Genomic DNA, 24,538 nt, shown 5'->3' on the forward strand with positions numbered 1-24,538 from the left:
GTCTACCCTAATATTACATTGGTCAAATATTTAAAATGATAATTATCAATATGATCTCGAAACAGTTAAAAAATGACTAAAACAAAGCCTCATAAATTTGGTAAGAATCATCGAAAACGTGAACGAAACTATGAATCATTCAAGAATGGTGCAATTCTTAAATGATGAAAAATCGTGGTAATAATGAAGAAGAAATAATCATATAAATGAACAAAACTATGGATTTGAAAAGAATAGCCCAACTCATAAATTTGGTAAAAATCATCGAAAACATGAACGAAACGATGAATCACAAAGAAGAAATATCATTAAAAGTACAAAAGATTGTGTACAGATTTGGACTGGAACCAGCAGGAAAACATAAATCAACTTTACAGATGCCCCGATTCTTGATGACCATATCACGAATTACCTTCAATGATATGAACGAATCAGAGCTCAAAACAAATAATCATTTCTCGTAAAAGAGGAAGAAGGGTAAGAATCAGCGATGTAAAGGGTCATGAAAGAATCGGTTATGAATCCTGATGAAGCCCTACGAGACAACGAGATAAACCGGAGGAGGCCGCTGCTTCTTCTGCGGGAGATCAACGACGTCCAGCGGAAGCACCTGATCGCACCGCCGCCGCTCCCACAAGCTCGCCGCGCGCGCGCCGCTGGCGGTACATCCCCGCGCCACCGGAAGCGGCGGGTCCAGCACCGAGACGCAGACGACTTGACTTACCCTTACGTTCTTCCCCATTAAAGCCTTTCTCAAAATCTTCAGCTTTCGCCTGGTAAAGAAGAGGGAAGATGAAGAAGAAGAAGAAGACGACTTGGCGTCCTTAATCTGGCCCATGCAGCCCACGCGAGGAGAACCGGGCTCAAAGGAAGGCAGAGAGCTTGACGGAAGAGAAGGCCTGTCCCAGTCGCGGAATAGGTCGTCCCCCCAGGCCTGAGGCCGAAGACACCGCGCTGGGTTGAAGACGCTTACAGGAAATTGGCGCCGAACGCTGGCCATTTTCGTTTGAGATGGAGAAGAGTACGAAAAGGGTTTAGTAGGAGGACGGATTATGGGGGGTTTTTATTTGTGTCTGTCCTTTTTGTCTGTTTGCTACCGCGTTCGACGAAACTCGATGTTCATGGAAAACGAAGGCCTGGCTCGCAATTGCCGGGACGATTCATTGGATGTTACTTGTTGCGGTAAAAACCTTGACCTTTGAATCTGAAGAGAGCCTGATTGTCTTTCGCGGTCTGTCTGTCTGTCTATCCCCGTCGAGAAGGAAAAATCTTTATCAATAATTTTTTTTTAATGATTTTATCTATCTCTCTTTCTGTCAGTTTGCATGTATCTCTCAAGGTATAAATCCACGTACCACTTAATGCATCCATCAATCTGATAATCTGCTTAGACGTCAATACACCAAAACCATCGATCTTTCATTGAAATCTTCCTTCCAAGGAAATATTTATCTATCTATACGTAAATTTACCATTGCTCGAATTTACCATTTCATCAGTCTCCCATTGGATGTGTTCTATTTGTATTTAAATAATTTTCTGGGTTCATTTCATTCTTATACTACTCATTTTTATATATTTTCCACCCCAAAATTTTAGCAAGACAGGCCATTCCATCATGACTTTTCAAAGAGGCCATTACTGTTTCCTAAAACTGCTCCCACCGTAACATACATAAGTGTGTAGTTTTCTTCTCCTCATAGCCACTCTGGCAAGTCCGGCGGATATTCATACACCCATCTATCATGTAAGAATTGATGTATGAAGTTTCCTTCTCCTGGCATCTATCCTGGCAAGCCCAGCGGATATTCATACACCATTTATCATGTATGAATTGATATATGTATACCGCTAAGTCCATATTTTTTTGTTTTCTATTTACCATTCCTCTCTGTTTGAAAAGTCTACAAAAAACTCACCGTGTTAACTTTGACATATGAGAAAAATGGAGATTGTTTTTTTCTCTCTTTCTTTTCTCTCTCTCTGTAACTCCGTCTATCATTAAAATCTCAAACTCAACCTCCTGCGTTTTCAAGCGGGTCGACGTCAAATGGACATGTCTTTCTTTTCAGCACCGTGCCCCCGGAAATGACCTGATCGCCGCTGTCTATGCACCGTCTTCGTTCAAAAATGATATTTTCGTCATTCAAGATCGGCAACCGCGGTTCTTTGAGAGCGCCGCCAATTCCCCATAAGAACAAGAAAACTGTGTTTACTCCGTCGAATTTAATGACTTGACTTTCTGACCTGATCCGAAAAAGAGAAATTAAGGGGCTTTTAATCCCTAGGGAAACGCGTACGTTTAGGTTAATCGTAACCTCAAGAAACTTAAATATGCCAGTTTGACAGTTATCCTTTGTTCTGTAATTAATATCGCACCGTATGGTGTAATTTGGTGCAATTGCTGAGATTTTCTCTCAGATTTTATCGATTCTGTCACGAAACGATTATCTTTCATAAAGAGGAAGATGCAAAGCTGGTGAATTTCTTAATTGTCATTGGATACGAGAGGAAAAATTGTTTCTCTTGATGAAGAGGAAACGCACCCTAACGAGAGAATTTCTTGACGGTTGTATCTTCTCATGAATGGAAAACGTGCCCAAGCGATTAGATCTCATAAAGAGATGCATGTTCGATCAGAGGATTTCAGGTTAATCTTATTCTCAAGAAACTTAGTAATTAAGTTTGAAATTATCCGTCGTGAACTAATTTACTTTTGGTGCGTTTTTTGTTAGAGGTTAGAGCTTAGATCTTTCGCGTTGATTTTAACGATCGTATTTCTCCATGTACGCAAAACTTACCGAAACGATTAGATTTTAGAAAATTAAAGATACAAACTGGTGAATTGCTTAATGATCACCGAGAGACAAGAGGAGGATCAAAACTTGGGGTGTTAGACTGCCCTCTTCCTTCACTGCAGCTCTGGTGGACGAGCTTCATCCTCTCCACTGGTTCACAGATTCCACTGCACTCCCAGTCAACAGAGGCCACGCAGATGTTCCCAGCTTTCGTCTTCTCCTCACATTCTAACCCATCAAAGGTGACAAATAAGGAATAAAAGCTCAAGGACTTGGTTTTTTTTAGAAGCTAAAGCAATATCTTTTGAGGTAGTGGGAGAAAAAACCGCACCGATCGTTTTGCAACACATGCTTCCTTCATTGACGTGAACAACGTCTAGACCAATGAACCAGGCGCCGAGGGAGACGTCTTCGTTGGCGTACTGGTGGAGTATCTGCCTGGAAACGAAGATCAGCCGATAATATATTGTTTGGATATTATAATCTTAATCGTAGGACTAGAAGATTAGGGTATAATTGAGCTGCGCTCGGTGTTACCTGTGGATCGAAATGTAAGAGGCGAGATCTTTGGAGATGGCGTAGATCTGCCCGGCGGCGTGCTTGAAGTAGTTGCTTCCCTCTCCGCCGAACTTCCAGATCTCCGGTTCGCGATACTTCGAATCCCTACACCATCAAGACAGATAATTTTTTCCGCGTGAAGATCTTTTGCAAAACTCGTAAAATTATCATACGAAGCTGGCTGAATTGTGATCGCACCAGAAATAACATGATTTTTGAAGGAATGTGAGGTCATACAGAACGCCGAAAAGAGGTAACTTAGAAGGGAAGAAAATTTGATTTTATAGTTCAAAATTTTGGGCATGACTAAGTTTTGGTCGAAGACGGGATGAGGATGTTTTAAAACTTTTATTTTATAATTTTATTGGTTCAAAGTAATATTTCCGTAATTTGAACCTCGGCTTTTGGTTTCTTAAAACACGCATTTACCAATTTTTGAATATGCCCAGATAGCCTAAAATCGCAACGGTTCCCGCATGCAAAAATTAAAACACATTCTGGTGAAGTTAAAATTCTATTGAAGAGAAGCAAATGAAATGCTTTCATAAGAGTTCTAGCATCCGAACGAGCGTGAAGCAGTAATGCCATGTAATGATATAAATTGGGGAAAGTAAAAGTGTAAGAGTTGATAAAAATGGAAGTAGAAGAGACGAACTTATCAGAAATAACTGGTCCGGATTTCATGCAACCTATGTACACTCTGGGCTTCCATCGGTGCTGTGACAAGGTCGCGGCCAAAGTTCCTGGAAAATCAATAATTTAGAAATTTTCCTTATCGGATGTTGCGGAAGATTAGTCAATGCCTGACCAATGTTGAGATGTACATCATCGTCCACTTTCACGTAGAACTCGGCGTCCCACATTGCCACCGCCGTCGAAAAGAATATCTGGGTTTTAGCTGTCAGTTTATGGTAGCCTTCGATATGATCCTGGCACATAAATTATTAAGTTATTTTGTGGTGAGAACCATAGGAAAAGAGGGGAATATAATCCGATACCAGCCTCAGGAAGTCCTTAAACTCGGCCGCCTCGGAATCAATGGCTTGATCTAAGACAGTGCTCGATGTGGAACTGCATCAGAAGAATCCCTTCAACTCCCTCACGTGGGTTGCCGCATAAGTTATACTATTAACCCATTTTTCTATTTGTTTATCCGTATTATTTTCCAAAGAAAGTTCGGACATAGAAAATAAGTATGGAGCTAAGCACCTGTGTCCTATCATGAAGCGAACCACAATACCCTTTTCATTCTCGAGTATCCTTAACTTGTCTCCTGAATAGAATTATTGGAAACTTTGAGGAAATAGTTGTTGAGGAGAAAAATTTTATCTAATGATTTTGAGCTAAATCAATCTTCAAAGAAGTAACCTTTCGGCATCCAGGTTTCTCTGAGGGAGTCCCTCCGATTCCTGCTGTCGAACGCAGTGTTGATGCCAACCATGACGAAGGCCTTCTTCCTCTTCAGGCCATGGCCATCGCCATGAGATCTTCCCAAAACCGAAAACTCCATTTGCAGCGTAGACATGCTCTTCTCCAAAGATCTGGAATCCAGAAAGCAAAACCACGATAAGCGATACGTACATTTTAGATTATAAGCTTTCATATTAATCTCGATAAATTGTACCTATCAATTTAATATGGTTTAGCTTAGGATATACTAAACATGCTTAAGATTCCGCTGTTGCCTATTGATCCTCGGGTCATATGTTTTATCGAACTTCTCTAAAGCGCTTATGCAAGTTCCCACCAGTTGACCCAAAAGATTAGCCCTCAAGATCAGCCTAGTGTAATGGACTCGTGAATGTTATCCGTTTTCTGATAATAAATTGATTCATCCTTGAGAATGGAATACAAGAAGTTCCTTAACTTTATTTTAAAAAGGCTGAGACCACAGTCTTTGACTCTCCCACTTACCGGATTGTCTCCTGAGCTTTAGCTATCTCTTCCATGGCGTGCTCCCCTTGAACTCGTTTCTGGTGCACAAAAGATCAGAATATAAGACATAAAAAGAGAACTTGACAGGCATACCTTGTTGTTTGATGAGTCGAGCAAGGACTGCTTGTCCTTCCGTAGATCCAGAGCAGGCTTATCGCTTGACCAAGACATGTCTTGGCCAAATCTGCCAATTGAGACGATCAGGAATGAACACCGGCGATGGTAGGGGAAATATTGGCATTAACATTACCTTCCGGCGAGGATAAAACCAAAGATTAAGGAAAATATGCATAGGATGAAGATCCATAGAGCTAGAAGCTTCTTCTCTCCTCGGCCTCCCATCGTCATCGAGAGGCAAAGCTACCATCAACGGGCGCAGGGAGAGGCAAAGGAGGTCAGCGCGAAAAGGTTTCTGTGAGAGAATCGGTACTGGATTCCGAAGGGGAAGAACAGGACCGTAGAAGTTTCCATCTTGTTTTATACTTTATTCGCCATGGCCCAGCTTGGAGCAACCTTACTCGCTCGTTTCTTCTGCATCGTTGACCCTCATTTAATTCCCTCCATCGTTGACGCCATCTCTCTCTCTCTCTCTCTCTCTCTCTCTCTCTCTCTCTCTATATATATATATATATATACATATATATATATATACATATATATATATATATATATATATATCAATCTATCTCTTCTCAACAGTTGTGCAATAGGAACTTATTCCATCATAACAGTAAACAAGTTTAAGTTCCTACAGTCGATTATCTATCATTTAAGGGCAAAGCACACTTGTAAGATTTCCTATTTTTTACTTAATTATAATTAATATGGTAAGACTAAATTGGCCCAAGCTAATAATAATGAAAAAATATTAGATATAACGGTCCAATTCTATATATAATTTTTTCATTAAATATTTTAACTGAACTAGACATGGTATTTGATGATTCGTTTATGTCATAACTGGATGTGAGTACATCTCAAATCTTTATCTTCTCTTAATTCAAAATAAATTTATTTCTACCACTTCATATTATACAGATTATGAAGTACAAATCAATGGCAACTCTTCATAATTTATTGGTATGCATGTTTAGCAGCATGGAATTATGAATTTCACTTTATATTGATAACCACAACTCATACATATCTGGGTTGCATATTATTATTTTAACAAACACATTGATGCCATGTTAATTGAAGGATTAGACAAAACCTAGAAATCTGATTTGTAAATTTTTGACCAATGCATTTTTAAAAAAAATTTATTGAGACTATAAATTCTCAAGATGAATTCACATAATTACAATATGTCAAGATATCACCTGAGTGCAATGATATAGCAGGATAAACTTTGGACCATATGTGAGGCTGAGATCACAAATATAATTTTGTTGAAACCAATATTGCAAAATATTGCCAAAAGGCAGCATTCCTCTATAATCTTGTATAGTGATATCTTGGGTTTAATGAATGCTCCTAGATAAATCTTAATAAAGATAATTATTAGGTAACTCATTTCTAACACTCATTATTAGGTTAATATTAGCCATGATTGTGGAGATACTATGGACAGATATTGGGTGCTGTTTAGTGAAAGATCAATAGTTTTGATGTATGTGTTACAATCTTTAGTGGAAAGGATAGTCAAGAAGGACATTAAGACACCTGGATAGGATAGAACTATTGAGCCCAACCCATGTGATTAATATGTCCAATGGCATAGCAATTAGTGTGGAGACACTATAGACATATAGTGGGTACTCTTTAGAGGAAAGTATTCACTAAATTGATCCCTATGAATCTCTGAATGTTATTATACCAAACAGCTAATCATATTGATTCATGTCATTGCCATTCTAGGAGCATCAAGGGATGAGAGACTATACATACATGTTAACTGCTGATAGAAAGGTTCTATGAGTGAGTCAATACATTCATTTTTATGTTCCATAGCAGAAGGTGCAGCTTGGCACCTAAGAGCTGAAAAATCAACCTATCGATTGGGTCAAATCAATATCTGATTATCTAATCTATGTGATTATATAAATAATTAATTTTGAAGGCGAATAAAGGTTATTGTGAAACTAGAGTTCTTAAATAGAGTAATTCATTAGCTTATGTGACATAGATCCCTCCGCCCACATGGTAGGATGACGTAGGGAGGGTAACACGCTGTGGGGCAGTCCACCTATGCACTATCATGTAGGTAGTAGTGCCTAATTGGCAAGGCTACATAAGGGGCCCGTGCCTATGTGGTGGAGCCACATAGGCACCCCCTCCGATGTGGTAGGATAGTGTAGGGGCCTCAACCTATCTGGCTAAGCAAATTAGGTAGGCAAAACTTTTGGAGGCATCAGGTAGGTGGCTCATCTCAATGAGGGGCCTACATAGGCACCAAGAGGGCAACCAGTGGGCATGCCTCTTTTGGCTAGAAAATCAACATTTTAATTTTGTCCTTGGGGGTCAGGTCCATAACTTCTAGGTCATACATTTAGCCTATGACTACTAGGCAACATATTTTCTATGTTCGGAGCATATTCTTAACAATATTTATGTCCTTAAAAAGTTAAATATTTTTATTACTAAAATATTTTAAAATAAATTACTTTTTCATTGAATAAATTCAAAAAAAAAATTGAAAAAGAGTACATTCTTATTTTTTGTCATAATTAAGTTCAAAGTTAGGTTCTTTTATGTGAACCAAATCATAAATTTTATCTAGAGATATATATTTCCCACTTATTGAATTCAATTATTCAAAAGTTAATCCCATCACACCACCATGTTTCTTGTAAGTTCATTGAATAAAATATTCCTTTATTATTATTCGTCTGTGGCTTTATAATTAATTCTATGAATATATGCAATAAACTAGTGACTGATGATGAGTGATCACAAGTCTTTTAACATTTATTCTAAATATTCCTATTCAATAGATAGTCGAGGTGGACATCCAACTATATGGATAGACTAGCACAATCGGATCATATTATATGATAATTATGGTTGATCCTATGGCCATTTGTGTGGAGACACTAAATATTTTATTGTGTGGCTGTATGAATCCCTAAATAATATTATACCTAAATGTCAATCATGCTGATTCATGTCATGGTTGTATAAGTGATCCATTGAACCGAGACACCACAGACATCTCATAGATGGACAACTATGTTTTGATAATGGCTTATTAGTCTCTAACCATAAGATGCAAACAAGTCATAACTCAGATATAGTAAGAAGCCCACAAAGATGATTGAGTTGTTAAGATGTGAGCATCCACCCTTGGTACAAGAGGAGATTGACTCAAGGAAGATGATGTAGCTAAATCTCTGGCTAAGGTAGTGAGGATATGAGAAAAGGTGTTCACCAATGATCCTAATAATGCATCATTACAAATTGGATGATGGAATGGGGTTTGAGTTTCAATCTGGGGAAGGCAGGTGATGAAGTCTATAGAGACGGATTCTTACAGTCGGCTCACTCCCAAGAAAGGTTCTAGTATCCTTACTGCCTTAGCCTTATCCATCTTATCTTATTGACAGACCAAACATGAGGGGACATAAGCCTCTCCACATCTCACTCTATTCTTGGCCAAAGGTAGCCACCGGAAAAAAGTGCTAGCGTGTGCATGTCCTATGTGCTCAGCATGGGACACGTCATGCATCTTGTGGAGGAGCCTCTGACACAGCCCTCTTGCACATAACATATACGACCGGTGCCCATGCGCGTACACAACTTCATCCTCACTCTAGAACCGTCTCATCTCACTCGTGGCATTGAGCATCAAAAGGTGATAGAATGATAAATGCATGGTTCTTCGCATACGTTTTAGATGACTATGGTATTATTAATTATTTATCATATTATTATTTGAATTAATTAAATATTTGTGCATAAGATATAAATTCTAATTTTTCCACATTATGTTTATTTTTTACTAAACTCCTTGACTCATTTGAAGTCAAGAACGATTAGTACTAATGAGTATTTTATAGTTTTACATATGCAGAAATTTACTTGAATAAGAATATAGAATTCTGAAAGAGTTGGAGAAGTTTTTAGATTTTAGTGATTCTTAAAAGGGGCTTGAAAGAAGCAAAGGGTATTGTGGGCCTTCAAAGGAGAAATCTGAGGGACATGGGCCATGACCTGGCCTTCCCAATGGGCTCCCGAAAGTCTTACGAAGAAAGAAGCTAAAGATTACAAGGGGAAGCTCTCAACCCATGGAGAAAAAGACGCAATATGGCAAAAAGAGAATAGAAAATGCCCAAAGGGGTATTTTATTAATTCTTCCAATGTACAAATACTCCTTTATCCACCATGTTTCCTCATTCTGGACGTGCGCTAGCAAGTGGCTGGCCCGCAGGACAAGGCATATCTCAGAATCCAGGTTCTTGAACCTGCATAATGTAAGTTTGTTGAAGTTTTCATTCAAGCTCGTCTCTTGTTTGCATTGAAAATTGCCTGATACTGGTAAAATATAAGGATCTATACTTGAGAGGAAATATTGAGGGCTCACTAGAATTGCATTGAGGTTTTAGGAACCTAGATTTACCTTCTCCCCATCATAATCCATCCATTTACCCTTAAAATCCATTACTTTCTCACACTAAACACTCATTTTCCCTAATTTATCCCTCTAGAATTGACTCTTTATCTCTCTAAACCTTCATACATATCCTTAGACTATCCCCTCAAAATTTCAAAAAAATCTCCTTCATTTGCACCTTCGAATTGCATGTCAAACTCTTTCTACACCACTCTTCATTTTCTCTCTCTATCTCTTCATTTCAGCCATCTTCCCACTAAACAGTTTCTTTCTTTCTCTAAAATCTCTCCCTATATATATCAAGATTTCCCATCATTTCTGATAACACCCTAATTTCGGTCTTTATTTCATGTTATTAGCATGATTTATGCATTTAAAAGGCTTAAAATTGGGTTGTTATCATATATTTACACGAAAATAATGCTTCCAAGTAATTTCTGATTTTTTCCTAATTTTCTGTTAATTATATGAATTTTTAAGGATTTATTGAGGCTCGAAATAATTATTTTTGGATGAAAATGGCACATTAAAAAGTTTATTTCGACATTTATCAACAGGGAATTAATCAGGGAATTTTCTAGAATTTTCTAGAATTTTTTACGAATTTTTAGGAATTTTCTGGGATTTATTTCAAGAAGAAATGCATTTATTCTATTTAAAAAGGGCATATTTATAAGAGAAAAAATGTATTTATGCAATTTCTAGACTTTTCGGGGCCTTTTTGAAACGTTTCGTTGCAAAAGACCCTAAAAACAGCTCTTGATCGCCACGGCAGGCGTAAAGATCCTATTTAAAATCATTCAGGGTTTTATTGCAATTCCATTATTAATTGCTTTAATATTTTAGAGAAAATCAGAGGAGAGAGAAGGCGAAAACGATATATGTATAAATACATTTGAGCGGCGTTTATTTGCAAAAGAATGATTTGTAAGGGGTTTCGCGCAAAAAAAGTCAGAAAGAAGCTTGGCAGGGGCGACGTGGCGCATCGGTGGCCGTCGGATGCGGATCGAATGGATTTTTAAGAAAGAGAGGGTGCGGACGGTAAGATCACCGCCCGTGCGGCGCATGCGAAGCGCTCGCATGGGGGGTGACGTGGCGACTTCTCAGTGGGTCTCCCTACGACCAGACGCACGCAAAGGCGCACAGCAACACATATGCATTTTTCGCACTTTCGATTTTTCTTATGTTTTCTTTTTTTTCGCAGGGGGTACGTGGCGCCACGAGAGAGCATCCGCCAAAAGAATTTAAAACGTCACAGCCAATGGGCTGTCGACACGTCATGGCGTGTATTATTAAATAAATCAAACTTTAATCCAATGGCTAAAATTGGTTAAACTTGATTTATTAATAACTTTTGATCCTGAAGTCCGATTGAGATGATTTTTTTATGGATTTGCTCGTCTTGATCCCCTCTTTCTATCTGTATGGTTGTATCATTCAGATCTAGCCTACATTGATAGATAAAAATTAATTACTAAACGTGGGTAAAATGGTGATTTTTACCATGTGACCTAGGTATAAAAGCTGAATTTCGAGAGGAGGGGCTCATTCTGGAGGGTGCTTCATCACAGCTGCAAGACAGAGAGGATTCCCAGCTTGGATCAACAGTTTTGGTATTTTTTTCTTTCATTGTATTCAAACTTTTGTGCATTTTGAATGAAATAGGTTAAGTTGTTTGTTTCTTCATCTCCATTCTAGTCTGAACTTCTAAATCGCTTGGCTTGAGCGGCATGTACAAGCCCTGATTAGGATTGAGAGGAGAAATTGAGGAATTTTACCTGGGCATTCAATTGCATTACAAAATAAAATTATATAAAAAAAATTAGTTTTAATTCTTAGAATTCTCAATTTCCCCCATTTTAGTTCTGAATTATCAACCTGCAAAAATCAACCCAACTCATTTTAAGAACCCTCTTTCAACCTCTCTAAATGATTTCTTGGATCCTTTAATTAGGATCAAAGAAGGAAATTTAGAGCCCTTAATTCTTCTAGTCTTCCCATCTCTTCTATCCCCCTCTCTAAATTCTCACCTAATTAGGGTGACTTGATCCTCATTGAAGATCAAATTCACTCTAATTAGGATCTAAAACGCCAAAAATAAAATCAAATTGAAATTCCTACTTGCCTCCCTTGGACGACACTCATACTTATCACTATACATATTAAGTAGAATTTTATAAATTTTATTGCATAAGCCAAAAATTCACAACGACAAGGGCTAAAAATTTGCGTAATTTTCACCCCTATTTTCGGCTCATCAATTTCCTATTTCAAATCCCTGAAAAATTTCCTAAAAAATCAATTTTAAACTTTCAAAACTAGGGTTTCTCCTCTTGTTGTCGCTGCCGTGTGGTGGTGTGCACTGCACGACAGCACTTAGGGCGGCAAGAGTGCCCTCTGCCGCCGGTCATGCGTGGGCACAGAGGCGCAACATCTATGCAGAAGGGGCACCCCTTCAGGACTTGGACTTAGCCGATTTTTTGGCTAAGTCCGGAACCGCCCTGAACCACTCTGGCCCAATTCGAACCAGATTGAATTTTGTCCAAACTGTGTTATAAAAAAAACATTTTTTATGATTTAAAAAATTATGAAAAAACTCCCCCCCCCGCTTTGCTGCTGCTGACGATCCCCAGAGCATGTATTTTTGTCATTTCCAGCATTTAAAAAATCATACAAAATGAGGAAGAATAATAAAAATTAGGAAATTTTATTTCATGCATTTAAAAATTCCAAAAAATTTGTACATTAAATTTCTAGTGATTTTAACATCTAAGAAAATTCTAAAAAATCTCTAACTCTCTTTTTAATAGTTCTAGTGGTTTTTGGTATAATTTAAATTTGAGAAATTCTTTAAAAATATATTTTTTTGACTTCTGTTGTTAATTAAAATATGAAAATTAGTCTAAATGTTTTAAGTTTTTTTCATGTTCATTCCAAGCTTGAGAAAAGTTCTTAAATTAAATTTCTGCCTCTTTGTGGATCAACTTGTTACGTGCTTATATTAATTATACAGTATTGAAGTGGAAAGTTTCGTTAATTTTCTTTATTAAATCTGAATTAAAATAATGACATAAAACTCGTAAATTTGGACTTATCATAAGGCGAACGGGTTCTTCGTCATCTTTCAATTGATGCCCTCTAGAATTCCCCCTTAGAGTGCTGAAAGTGTTGCTGCAAAGACATTAAGTTCTTTGTGGATTAGTGCGTCTCCCACTTGGTTGGCATGCCCTAGCTTGTAATTAAGGTTGAAGTTAAACTCAATCAAGAAGTTTTACCACCTCACTTGTTTTGGGCTCAACTTGTTCTGGTACTGAAACCACCATGTGGCCACAATGTTTGTGTACACCACAAACTTACCCCCAAGGATATAATGGCACCATAACCGTAGCAAACACATCAGTCATCACCTTCTTACGCACATAGTACCGCCTATCTGTGTTGTTCAACTTCTATCTTTGATACACCACAAAATGACCCTCTAACATTAGAACACCTCTAAGAGAAAATTCAGATACGTCAGTGCACACTTCATACGACTCATTTGTGGCTGCCCTCTTCAGATCATCGAAGGCCCTTTGGCCCCACTCCTACCAATGCCAATGTAAGTCCTTCCCCGTAATTGTCAATGATGCAACTCGTTGAGAGAATGACATAACGAATTTTCAATAGTACTTGGAAAATCCAATGAGCGGATGTGTGCACCTTTTTTGTCATGACCTAGTGGTGGTTAGCATGCACCTTGGAAGAATCCATGCGAATACTCCTTTGTCCGATTAGGAGCCCGAGGAATTCAACTGCTCTAGATAATATTCACACTTTTGCGGGTTGAGATAGAGCTCATGTTCTTTCAACTTGGAGAACATTTTTCTCAAGTGCCTCACGTGATCGTCCAAAATTTGACTGTACACAAGGATATTGTGCAACTATAATACAACACAATTGTTTATATACTCTTCAAATACAGAATTCATTGAGTATCAGAAATTTGCTAGAGCATTGGCAAGCCCGATGGGATTATATTAAATTCAAAAGAGCAATAATGTCTACACCTCATGATACCTGCTATTGAGGTCCATATATGAGAAGAAATGAGCATCCCCAAGCTATGCCAACCTCTCCTCTGCATTCGGCACCATATACTTGCTGTTCATGAAAACTTTGTTGAGCACTCGATAGTGCACCCATAGGTGTAGCAATACATCCTTCCTCTTTTAAAACTGCACCGACAAACCAAATGATGCCCTGAACAAGTGGGTCGGCGCTAACTCTCATAGTTTATGGAGTTATCACCTAAAATCTCCCAAGTAAGCTTGGGGCATCTTGTAGGGCGTGTGCAGGAGTGGACGGGTACCGAGTAGTAGCACAATTTTGTGGTCAACATGCTGCCTACACACAGGCATGTAGAGAGTTCCACATGCATCTCCCTAATGATTTCTATCTATGGATCGCTAAATGATCAGGCATGCACCCTTGTTGGATGCCCTACCTCTTGGATGATGGCCCTCGTACCATGACAAGAAAGGTCTCTTCCCCCTTATGAAGAGAATCCTTGAATTGGATCAACGATAGGACAGTAGTGTCTCACAGTCTCAAGCCCCCTTGGTGTGTCACAAAATAGGAGTACAATCCATGAAGGAACAAGATGTCGTGGTACTCGAGGAACGCAACCATACACACTCCCAGTTGGACTTTGAGACCCAAGATAACTAAAAAGCCGTCCATGGAGCACACCATGATGTTGGTTTGGCATTTCCACATCCCCACCCATAGGAGTACCCCTTTAGCCATGTTGATGATGTCTCGAGCTTCTGAGTTCACCACCTTGATCTTCTTTGAGCCAAGGATGAGGTTTAGACTAAGGCATTTGGCTTATTTCTCTACAAAGACATTGTGTGACATTACTGTGTACACCATGGCCATTGTGGTATATGGATGTTGATAAGGACTTCAACATGGAGGAGTTTGAGTCCTTATCAAATTGGGATGCTCCTAGTGCCACTAGGAACTGAAGGGGTTCCACCATCACGATATTGCTGCCCCCAGGAATGATGGGGGCATGACTATTGTATTATTGTTGGTGGCTGCTCATACACTTGGGGTGCAATCCCTCAAAAAATGTGGGCCTCTACAAGAGAAGCACCTTGATCTAGGGCCTACTCCTTGGGTCATTGTCACCAGCTTTGTCATATTGTCCTTGTTAGGACCCCTGTCATTGTTTCTGGGTTACAAAATCCTTGATCTAGATGAACACGAGTATTCAACGCAACAGATCCTCGAGTGAGTTAATTCAGCGGCTCGTGTGTTCAATCTCTAAACATATCCACACATTCCTCGACATGTTACATATCCTCCTTCATGTTGAAGAGCTTTGTTCAGCTTCCGTTCGATCGTTACATTGTCCCAATCGCATTGAGAATGGAGAAGAGCCATGGAGAGAAGGGAGTAAAAGGGGAAGGCCCTTGAACAACTCTGGCTTGGGTGAATTTATTTAAGGGCCTTCCCTTATTTACACTTGGTGGATATTTTTCATAAAAATGCCCAAAGTTAAGTGTATCTTCCAATGTCCAAAAGAAAATTTTCCTGTGACTCTCTAGGCGCATGTGTTAATCTAGTTAATGACTCTAGTGGCCCAGTAAGCTTTAATAGCCTTCCATATTAATGAAATATATCATCATATAGAGTAATTAATGTCGGATCAATTTAACCAAATCGATAGGTTGAGTCTCAACCTGTGAGGTGCCAAGCTACACCTCATGCTCTAAAAAAATATAACGGATTATGTATTGATTCACCCATGGAATTTTTTCATCATTGATTAATGTGTACACATAATCTCCCATCCACTTAATGCTCTTAAGATGACTTAGGGTATGTTTAACATTCAAACCCTAATCGATCATCCGAGTTAGTATTGATGTGTTTGGAAATCATCAGAGAACTCTTCTCTAATATTTCACTGCCTTGGCCAAGCACTTGATCCCATCTTGACCACTCAACCATTTTTATAAACTTCTTGATGCACCCAAATTAATACCATTTATAATTCAATGGTTAGAAACTCATAGGTTATAGTCAAAGTACAATTGTCAATCCACAAGACGTCTGTGGGGTCTCAGGGCAAAGGACCACTTACGCAACAGTGACATAAATCAACCTGATTGACAGTTCATATAATACCACAGGGATTTGTACGGATCAATTCAATGAACTCTTTCCACTAAAAAAATCCACTATCTATCCTTAGTGTCTCAACACTAAGGGCTATCGGACTGGCCATACTCATCATATGAATAAGGATATATAGTGTTATTCGATCGAAATACTTTGATGTCCTTCTCAAGTATCCTTCAAATGGGAATATTTAGAACACATGCTTAAAGACTAGTGATCTCCGTATAATAGTCTCATCATAATTCGTTAAGTCCACTTATATATCATGGAGTTCATTATAAGCATCACGCATGCATTATAATGAATAAGTTCTATTAATGAACGTGGAACGAGTTATGGAATGTGTAATTGGCTTGCCGGCCACATATATTTCCATCAATTGTATCACTTAAACCTTCTCTTTAGGCCCTACTTGGCCAAATACCTGAAGATGATTATATGCGATGGGGGGGGGGGGGAGGGAGGACACCTCCACATTTCTTGAACTCCTCCTTTGGTTTACTAGTTCCATTGGTGTAGGGGTTGCTGATGCTCTCCACTACCTTCTAGGCAGATTATAAGTTAGGGAGTGGCTCCTCTACAGATTGGTCTAGGCCTAGAAGGGGAGTCTCTTGTTGTAGTGCTAGAGCTTGTCCTCGTTTGACATGCCAATGATTCACAGGAGTAGGTAGGCAAATCTCCTCACATATCCCTTGGAACGCTCAACATCTTAAGGTTGTCTAGATTGTCTCAGGCCATCTAAGAGGTGTTTTATGGCATGAATGTCTCATTAAGCTCTTGTAAAAATTCTCAAATGTGGCTGGAGCCCACTCCCCATCTTCTTAATGCTGGCGTCAAGACCTTCCTATCCTTCGAGGGGCCCACTAGTTCAAAATGTCTTTCGAGACTGTTAAGGAAGTCATAAACATCCTCCTCTTTCTCAGTTTAGTGAATGATTTTGGGTGAGGAACAACTAGTCAGTCCTCTCCACCCCTAGGTATGGAAGTAGGTACCTCTACCCTCCACAACATCACCATCTCCATCTCCATAGACATCATGATTTCTATGATCTCCTTTAAGATATCATTCATGCAATGATATTGCTTGTTCAGTTTTATCGAGAATGGTCTCTAAATAGACATGCTTAATGCTATCTCTTACATTCCACTCTTCTAGGCTATGATGCCTCGTAATCTTGAGTAGATTGTGCCTAGTTCTTATTTCATGTGCATCGCCCTTTGGAGCTTCCTTGTCCATTGTAGATCTGAGTCTTTTCCAGAGTCAATTTTCATCTTCAAACAATTTTCACAAAAGTGTTGTGTGCGGATTCCAAGCTGGCTCAGATAGTAATTCTCACGCGGTCAAATGTGCAAGAAAGAATAATGTTCAGATTGACTGCGCCCTAGCATGAGCACTTGGGCACGATCGTTTGGTAGCCTTCACTTGAGCAGTTTTGTGAGTGCTTGAGATTTCTTTGGGTTAAGAAGGTTGGGCTAGGCTCTTAGCAAAGCATAGAGAAATTCAATTACCATATGAGTTAAGAAACATCAGTGACCATAGCTCTTCAATTAGGAACAAAGGACATACATGAATGTAGAGACGAAGCACAATCTGCACCATTAGGTTGTGGTGCTTCAGTACCTTGAGGCCTGTAGTCCCACGCGTGCATGTCGACACATTTGCTCCAAGAATGTAGTGGTGTTGGCCACATGCCTATGGGGCATGGACTTTATTGCATCCATCAATCAGTCATACCACATGCCCCAACATCCCTCTACAACACCACCGTGCTCAGAGTCCAACATTGATGCTCCATGTGGCTTTGATACCCACACTAACGCCTCTACTACTTTGGTCCTTATTTATATCACTGTGCTTGGCGCCCCAAGTCTTGGTGCCTACACATTGCAGCTCGACCTACAGGGGCACACTAAGTGCCTACCAACTTTCATGATGCTTTGAAGGCCATGGCTACCCGCCATGAAATCCACATACCTTATCTCAGCCTACGTGGGAAGTATCGACAGAACGCAATGCAAGCCTTGGTAGTGAAACGCGGCCTACCTTAATTTGTCGCACATGCATTGTTAAGATTGAGGACCAAGTGGGCCTTGGATTTCAAGCTCAGGGATGGGTGATTGAGGACCATCTGGTAAATCGAGCCCAGGCTCATCAACAGCCCATGGTGCAGCCCGAGCCTATGCAAAGGACCCGAGCTTCAAGTATCCAGCTTGGCGACATGCCTCCATAGTTCGTTTCTGCACATTTCTTTTCATTATGGACTTTATCGAGGGACTTAATGTTTTGGCTTCTTGACGTCTCTTTTCCGTATCTTAGGGATCGTGCGTCTCGATACCAAGATCGGATTACGATATTGGGATGGTGGCTGTACTAGATACCGAAAAATCAAATTTTCAGTATCCATTTTTCTCAATATCTGGATATCGGTTGCTACAGTACTGATATCTGATATCGGTGTCCGTCTCGATGTCGTCATCCGCCTCCGTCTCTTAGGGAGGATGACGATATCGGATATCGGAGTTGGATATCAAATTTTGATATCCAACAATAGAAGGTTGTTAAAAATATATTTTAATCATCTACTACGTGGGCCAGCGGCACAAAGTACGTAGAAGCTTTTAAGTTATTAAGCAGCTCCATTGATATATACAGCAGAATATATTTGTTTTCTTCCATATGGGATAACAGGTTTCGTAGTTTAACATTAAACTCTGAATCCTGTTATCCCATATATAAGAAAACAAAAATATTGAGCTGTATATATTAAACGAGGTAGTATTATATGTAATATAAAGTTAATATATCATGTATTAAGTATATTATCAAATGATTTAACATATATTCTATCTCGATTAATATATACAACTCAAAATTTCTGTTTTCTTCCATATGGGACAATAGGTTGGCGTTTAATATTAAACTGCGAATCATGTTATCCTATAGGGAAGAAAACAAATAGTTTGAGCTGTATATATTAAACGAGGTAGGATAAATATCAAAAACACAAAGTGTTGTCGACATAAATCATCAAGAAATGATGATCAACTATTGTTTTTTTGGTTGATATCAGATATTGATATCCGAGTACCACTTCTGATTTCCAGATATCAAAATCTGATATCTGGTAACCAATATCCGTCTTTTCCATACCCCTTCGGTATGCGTCTATGATATATGTCTTCATCTATCGAACGGATATCATCCGATATCTGATATCATACACCGTCCCATTTTTTCTAAATATCAGATTTCGAATGTCTAATATCGGATATTGGACATAAAACCCTTATTGTATCTTCTTTGGTTTCATTCGGTCCATTATCCCCCACATTAGACGTTACCCTAATTGGGCCCCTTAGGGACCCCCCCCCCCCCAACCACCACCCTATATAAGGGAAGGTACGCCCCAAGAAACAATTGGAATTTGGTTGATGAAAAATTTGAGTCGTTTCACTTGGAGTCCCATCCTCTTTGCTAGGGAGATTATCCTCGTTTATGTTTGAGTAGTATGAGGACGACGCCCACCGATCGGCTAGCGCTGCCGCTGCCAGTTCATCACTGTGAGGATGATATTGCCACTACTGCCCTCAATGACCTAATCGTCCATCATCAGTAGGGTCCTTCTCGATGCACGATCATTGACGTGCCATGTCATGTCGATGTCGCCTTAGCTGGATGACCCTGCCGCCTGAGACTGCTCAGCTTCCGGCAGTTGAACCCGGCCATCCCCAGCCGCCTCCCATCATCTCCGGCTATCCTCAGCTGCCTCTGGCCATCCTCGATTGCCTCCGGCCATCCCCGACTGCCTCCGGTCGTCCCTAGCTGCATCCGGTTGTCCACGACCGCCTCTTGTTGTCCACTGTTGCCTCCTGCTATCCGTGGTTGTCTCTGGCCATGCTTGGCCGCCTCCGGCCTTCCATGGCCCCCTCCAGCCATTCACCACCACCTCCCACCATATCCGGCCGCCTTTGGCCACCCTTGTTGCCACCCGCTAGGGCCACTTTAGCCACCGTCTGCAACAGCACCCTGGCGGCCATCGTCCTTATGGCCGTTGCCCTAGTGGCTGATGTCTCCATAGCCATTGCTCTAGCAGCCTCCCGTGGAGCCACCCTAGCTGCCACTTGTGAGGGCTACCCTAGCGGCCGCCTGCTAGGTTGCCCTAGTGACCGCAGCCTAGGAGGATTGCCCCATCGGCCGCCCACGAGGGCCGCTGCAACAGCCGCCCACAAGGGCCGCTGTAGTGGTAAGTCGTGAGGCCCGCCTCTATGTCACCTTGCAAGGGTCGTCGCCGCGGTCACTAACCCTAGAGCTGACCGAGGCCGCCTGTTTGCAACTGATGAAGGCGGAAATGGGGTGTAAATCGTCGTTGTTATTTTCGCTTCAATCAAATAAAAATTTGTAATAGTAAACTTACTCAGATATGTATAGAGGTGAGTAAGGTCGTCTCCACAGGGATTGGGTTCTTAGAGTTAGACTTTGACTAATGAGTAGAGTAGTGAAGAAAGGATAGAGAGAAGTTTGTTAAGGATGATTATAAAGGGAAATGTCTTTACGGATTTTATTTCGACCTCAGACTTTAAAGATAGGAATAAGAAGAAGATTAGTGATTTTAGGAAATTTTTCTAGAATTTTTAGAGGTCGAATTATAAGAGAAAATGCAGGGGAAAATACTGGAACTTACGTTTTTGTGCTTCGGGCAGCCCGGTCGCGTTTATGTGTCTTCCTCTTTAAATTGCAGCCCGACGGGCCGCAATCACTCTTTATTGGTGACCCGGCCCGATCGCGTTTGAGATATGGAATTTCGTATCCCATATCGACCATTTTAAAACTCGCGCTTGGTATATAAAGAGAGCTCAAACGATAGAACGAGATCAAATGAAAACTTACCTCTAGGTGCTGATATTGCTCCCTTGCCTAAGGTGCGGCCGTTGGCTGGGCTTGCGCTACGCGTGTCGCCTACGGCAGTGGCCTTAGCTGTTGCGGCCTTGACTACGGCTACGGGCAGCGTGTGCGGTGCGCCTGGCATGGCGGTGATCGGTGCCCCCTTTTTTTTATGTTGCTACTATTTTTTATATATTTTCTCTTCTATGATTTTTTTTTTCCTCCTTAAAGAAAACACATGTTTCAATATGTTTATAAATGCAAAGAGCATAAAACATGAATTTCTACACAATGATTGGATCTTTGCATAAAATTGGGATTCTTAACCCAAAAATGCATGTTCATTTGATTCAAAGTGACTCCATAACCCCCTATTATATGTAGTTTTGCACACATGAATAGTGACTCATCAGCAACTGCCAGCCTTTTCGTCACGGCTTGCTTGCGTGTGGCCTCCAACGTGTCGCTGCTGCGCCAATTGCCATGCTTGCAACTACGTTTGTCGCCGCGCCTGTTGTCATGCCTGTCATCCCACCTGGCACCGTGCGCTCTACCCTGGTTGTCGTCATGCCCATGTGTGCACTTGGTCACGTACCTACTATCATCCCTTTTTCGACATTTGACGGTCACATTAGCATCGACTGGTCCTATGATCCTCTTCACCTCCGACGATTACGCCCACCTGGAGAAACCAGTCCCGCATGTCACATAGCTATACCCCTCTATTTTCAATATTATTATTTTCTTTAGTACTGTTCTTGTCTGTTATGTTGCCGAGAGTTTTCGAGTCATAGGAATAACCACCAAATATGTGTAAGGGACTTTATTTTTGGTGTTGGATTTGTATCATTATCGACAATGGTTCTGGACGCTCACGGACAGTGATTGTTCCCCTCCCGTCGGCCTTCGAGCTGATTACTGGGGTCATTGGGAGCCTGCCTATTGGGTTCTAGAGGCCTTGACATGGATGAAGATGATGATTCCACGCAGCGGAAGGCGCGTAACGGAACCATAACGACATCATTAAAACCATGAAACGAAGTACCTTTACACGGATTGCATCCGTGATTTCTTGGATCCTAGAGCAAGCTGAGTCGAGCTACTCAAATGTGTAGCCTCTAAGTGTATCCATGCAATCCTCGGCACGTTGAATCTCCTCGTTGACAAGCCCCATTCAATCTTTGTCATTGTCATTATGTCATTCCAATCGCATCGGGCATGGAGTGGGGTTTTGGGAGAGGGGAGAAGAAGGGGGAGGCCCCTGAACAATTCTGGCCTGGGTGAATTTCATTTAGGGCCTTCCCCTATTTATACTAAGTGGATAGTTTTCATAAAAACCCCTAAAACTTGAGTATATCTTCCGACGTCCAAAAGACCATTTGCGTGTGACCCTCTAGGCCCATGTATCAATCTATGTAACAAGTCCACTGGCCCAATAACCTTTATTGGGCTTCCAATCAATTAACTATATCATCATATAGACTAATTAGTGTCGGATTGATTTAACCCAATCGATAGTTTGAGTCTCCAACACGTGGGGTGCCAAGCTACACCTCGTGTTCTAGAAGATACAAAAGAGTGTGTATCGACTCACTTAATGGAACCTGTTCACCATCGATTACTGTGTATGTATAGTCCCTCGTTCACTTGACACTCCTTGGACGACTTAGGTTATGGTCAACTATCAAACCCTAATCGTTCATCCGGGTTAGTATTGATGCATTCGGAAATCATTAGAGAACTCTTCTCCGATATTTCACTACCTTGCCCAAGGACTTCTTGATGTATCCCATGATTAGAGACTCGTTGGCCATAGTCAAAGTACAACCGCCCATCCACAAGATGTCTTTGGTGTCTCAGGTCTAAGGACCACTTACACAACCATGACGTGAATCAACCTGATTGACAGTTTTGTATAATACCATTCAGGGATTCGTACGGATCCATTCAGTGAACTCTTTCCACTAAAGAGTAACCACTATCTATCCTTAGTGTCTCCACACTAATGGCTACGGGAACGGCCATACTCATCATATGAGTGAGGTTAGAGAGTGCTATTATATCCGGACACTTCGATGTCCTTCTCATGTATCCTTTGAATAGGAATGTTTAGAACACATGCAGAAAGACTAGTGAACTCCATATTACGATCTCATCATAATTCACTAAGTCTGATCATGTATTGATGTACTTCATTATAAGCATCACTTGTGCACTATAATGGATATATTGTATTAATGAACATAGACCGAGATGTGGAATATGTGATTGGCTTGTCGGCCACATTTATTTTCATCACTACCGTTACTCTGGTCTTACCCCCTTAGATCTGCAGCGTCATTCGTATATTTTCATTGATTTTACTATGCTTGCATCACGTCTGCATTGCTGCATATCTGATCATACACACCTCTTTATGTTGTAGCACAAGTCGTTTGATCCCAGCATTCCTTGTGTTACATCGATGGGTGTCACCACCTATGGTGCATGTGGTAGTAACATGACAACCTCAGCTTCCTACCCCAAGTCAAAGTATATGGGGTTCCCCTTGGGCAAGTGTGCTCAGGCACTCTGTGATGTTAGCACGCAAGCATCCACACAAGAGTTTTGCCTACTTTGGGGCCTTACACACATAGGTAGAGAAACATACAAAATGGGCTTGTGGATGAATAACATTAAGAGATCTCTCGTGTTGATGAGACTTGGAGGTCATATTTTAAAGTAGAATTCAGAAAATCCTTAGAGAGAAATAGCGTATTTTAAAAAAACTTCATATCCCCAATGTATCAAATAATTCATGAACAGATTCCAAGCTGACCCGCAAGGGTAACAATAAATATCTATGAATTAAATCCTGAAGTTCTTATAAAAGATCAAGTATTTATTTTAAATTTATGGAGAACATAAACTAATGCTTGAGGGTTACATTGACTCTAGTTTCCAGCTGGACCTAGATTGGTACCAAATACGTACTTAGATTGATATTCAAATGAAGGAGGTACAAAGTATTCAAAGACTATCAAACATAATAACAAACTTGACTGCATAAATAATTTTGAGAAAATTCATATATCTAATGTGACTTAGAATGTTGTGTGGATAAAAAACTTTAACATTGAGTCTTGTATTTTACCTTCAATACCAGAGCATATTCCCTTGCAAGATGACACTGAGTTTATTGCACAAGTAAGGGAGGCAAAATCACATCATAGGTTAATGTTGGGTTTTTTGGGCTTGATTGAAGATCCAAATAAAAATGTACAACAAAATTGAATCTGACTAAGGTCTAGAACTAAAGACGATCTCATAACATTTGTGTGACTGATTTCACAATATCTCTATGGAAGATCACCTTGAATCTGTTCATGTGTTTAGCCTCTAAAAATATCCATGTGATCACTGAAATGGTGGATCTCCTCTTGAACTTGTTCAACTCTCTTTGAAGATCTAGTTGATTCTCTTGCCTAGTCTCTCTAGAAGGAGAAAAGGCAGAGTGGAGAATACAGAGGGGTTAGCCCAAATATTGCTGGCATGAGCACCTAAAATGGGTAGCCTTCTATTTATTCTTAATTTGGAACTTTTACAAAAATCATTGCTAAGTAGACAAATGTTCATAGATCTTATAGATTCATTAATCAAGATC

General features: G+C 40.2%; 1 protein-coding gene across 1 annotated transcript; it reads right to left on the reverse strand.

Moving 5' to 3' along the window:
• Positions 1–2,797: 2,797 nt before the first annotated feature.
• Positions 2,798–5,746, reverse strand: LOC144713600 (putative beta-1,3-galactosyltransferase 5). Its single transcript, XM_078588231.1, has 11 exons — positions 5,542–5,746; positions 5,385–5,475; positions 5,271–5,329; positions 4,725–4,897; positions 4,566–4,629; positions 4,355–4,427; positions 4,165–4,285; positions 4,012–4,099; positions 3,336–3,461; positions 3,130–3,236; positions 2,798–3,026 (listed from the first exon to the last, which is right to left on the reverse strand). The coding sequence occupies exons 1-11, from the start codon at positions 5,637–5,639 to the stop codon at positions 2,857–2,859; spliced, it is 1,170 nt and encodes a 389-aa protein (XP_078444357.1). The 5' UTR covers positions 5,640–5,746; the 3' UTR covers positions 2,798–2,856.
• Positions 5,747–24,538: the final 18,792 nt, after the last annotated feature.

This window comes from Wolffia australiana, chromosome 16 (assembly GCF_029677425.1).
Source record: "Wolffia australiana isolate 7733 chromosome 16, ASM2967742v1".
Lineage (NCBI taxonomy): Eukaryota > Viridiplantae > Streptophyta > Magnoliopsida > Alismatales > Araceae > Wolffia > Wolffia australiana.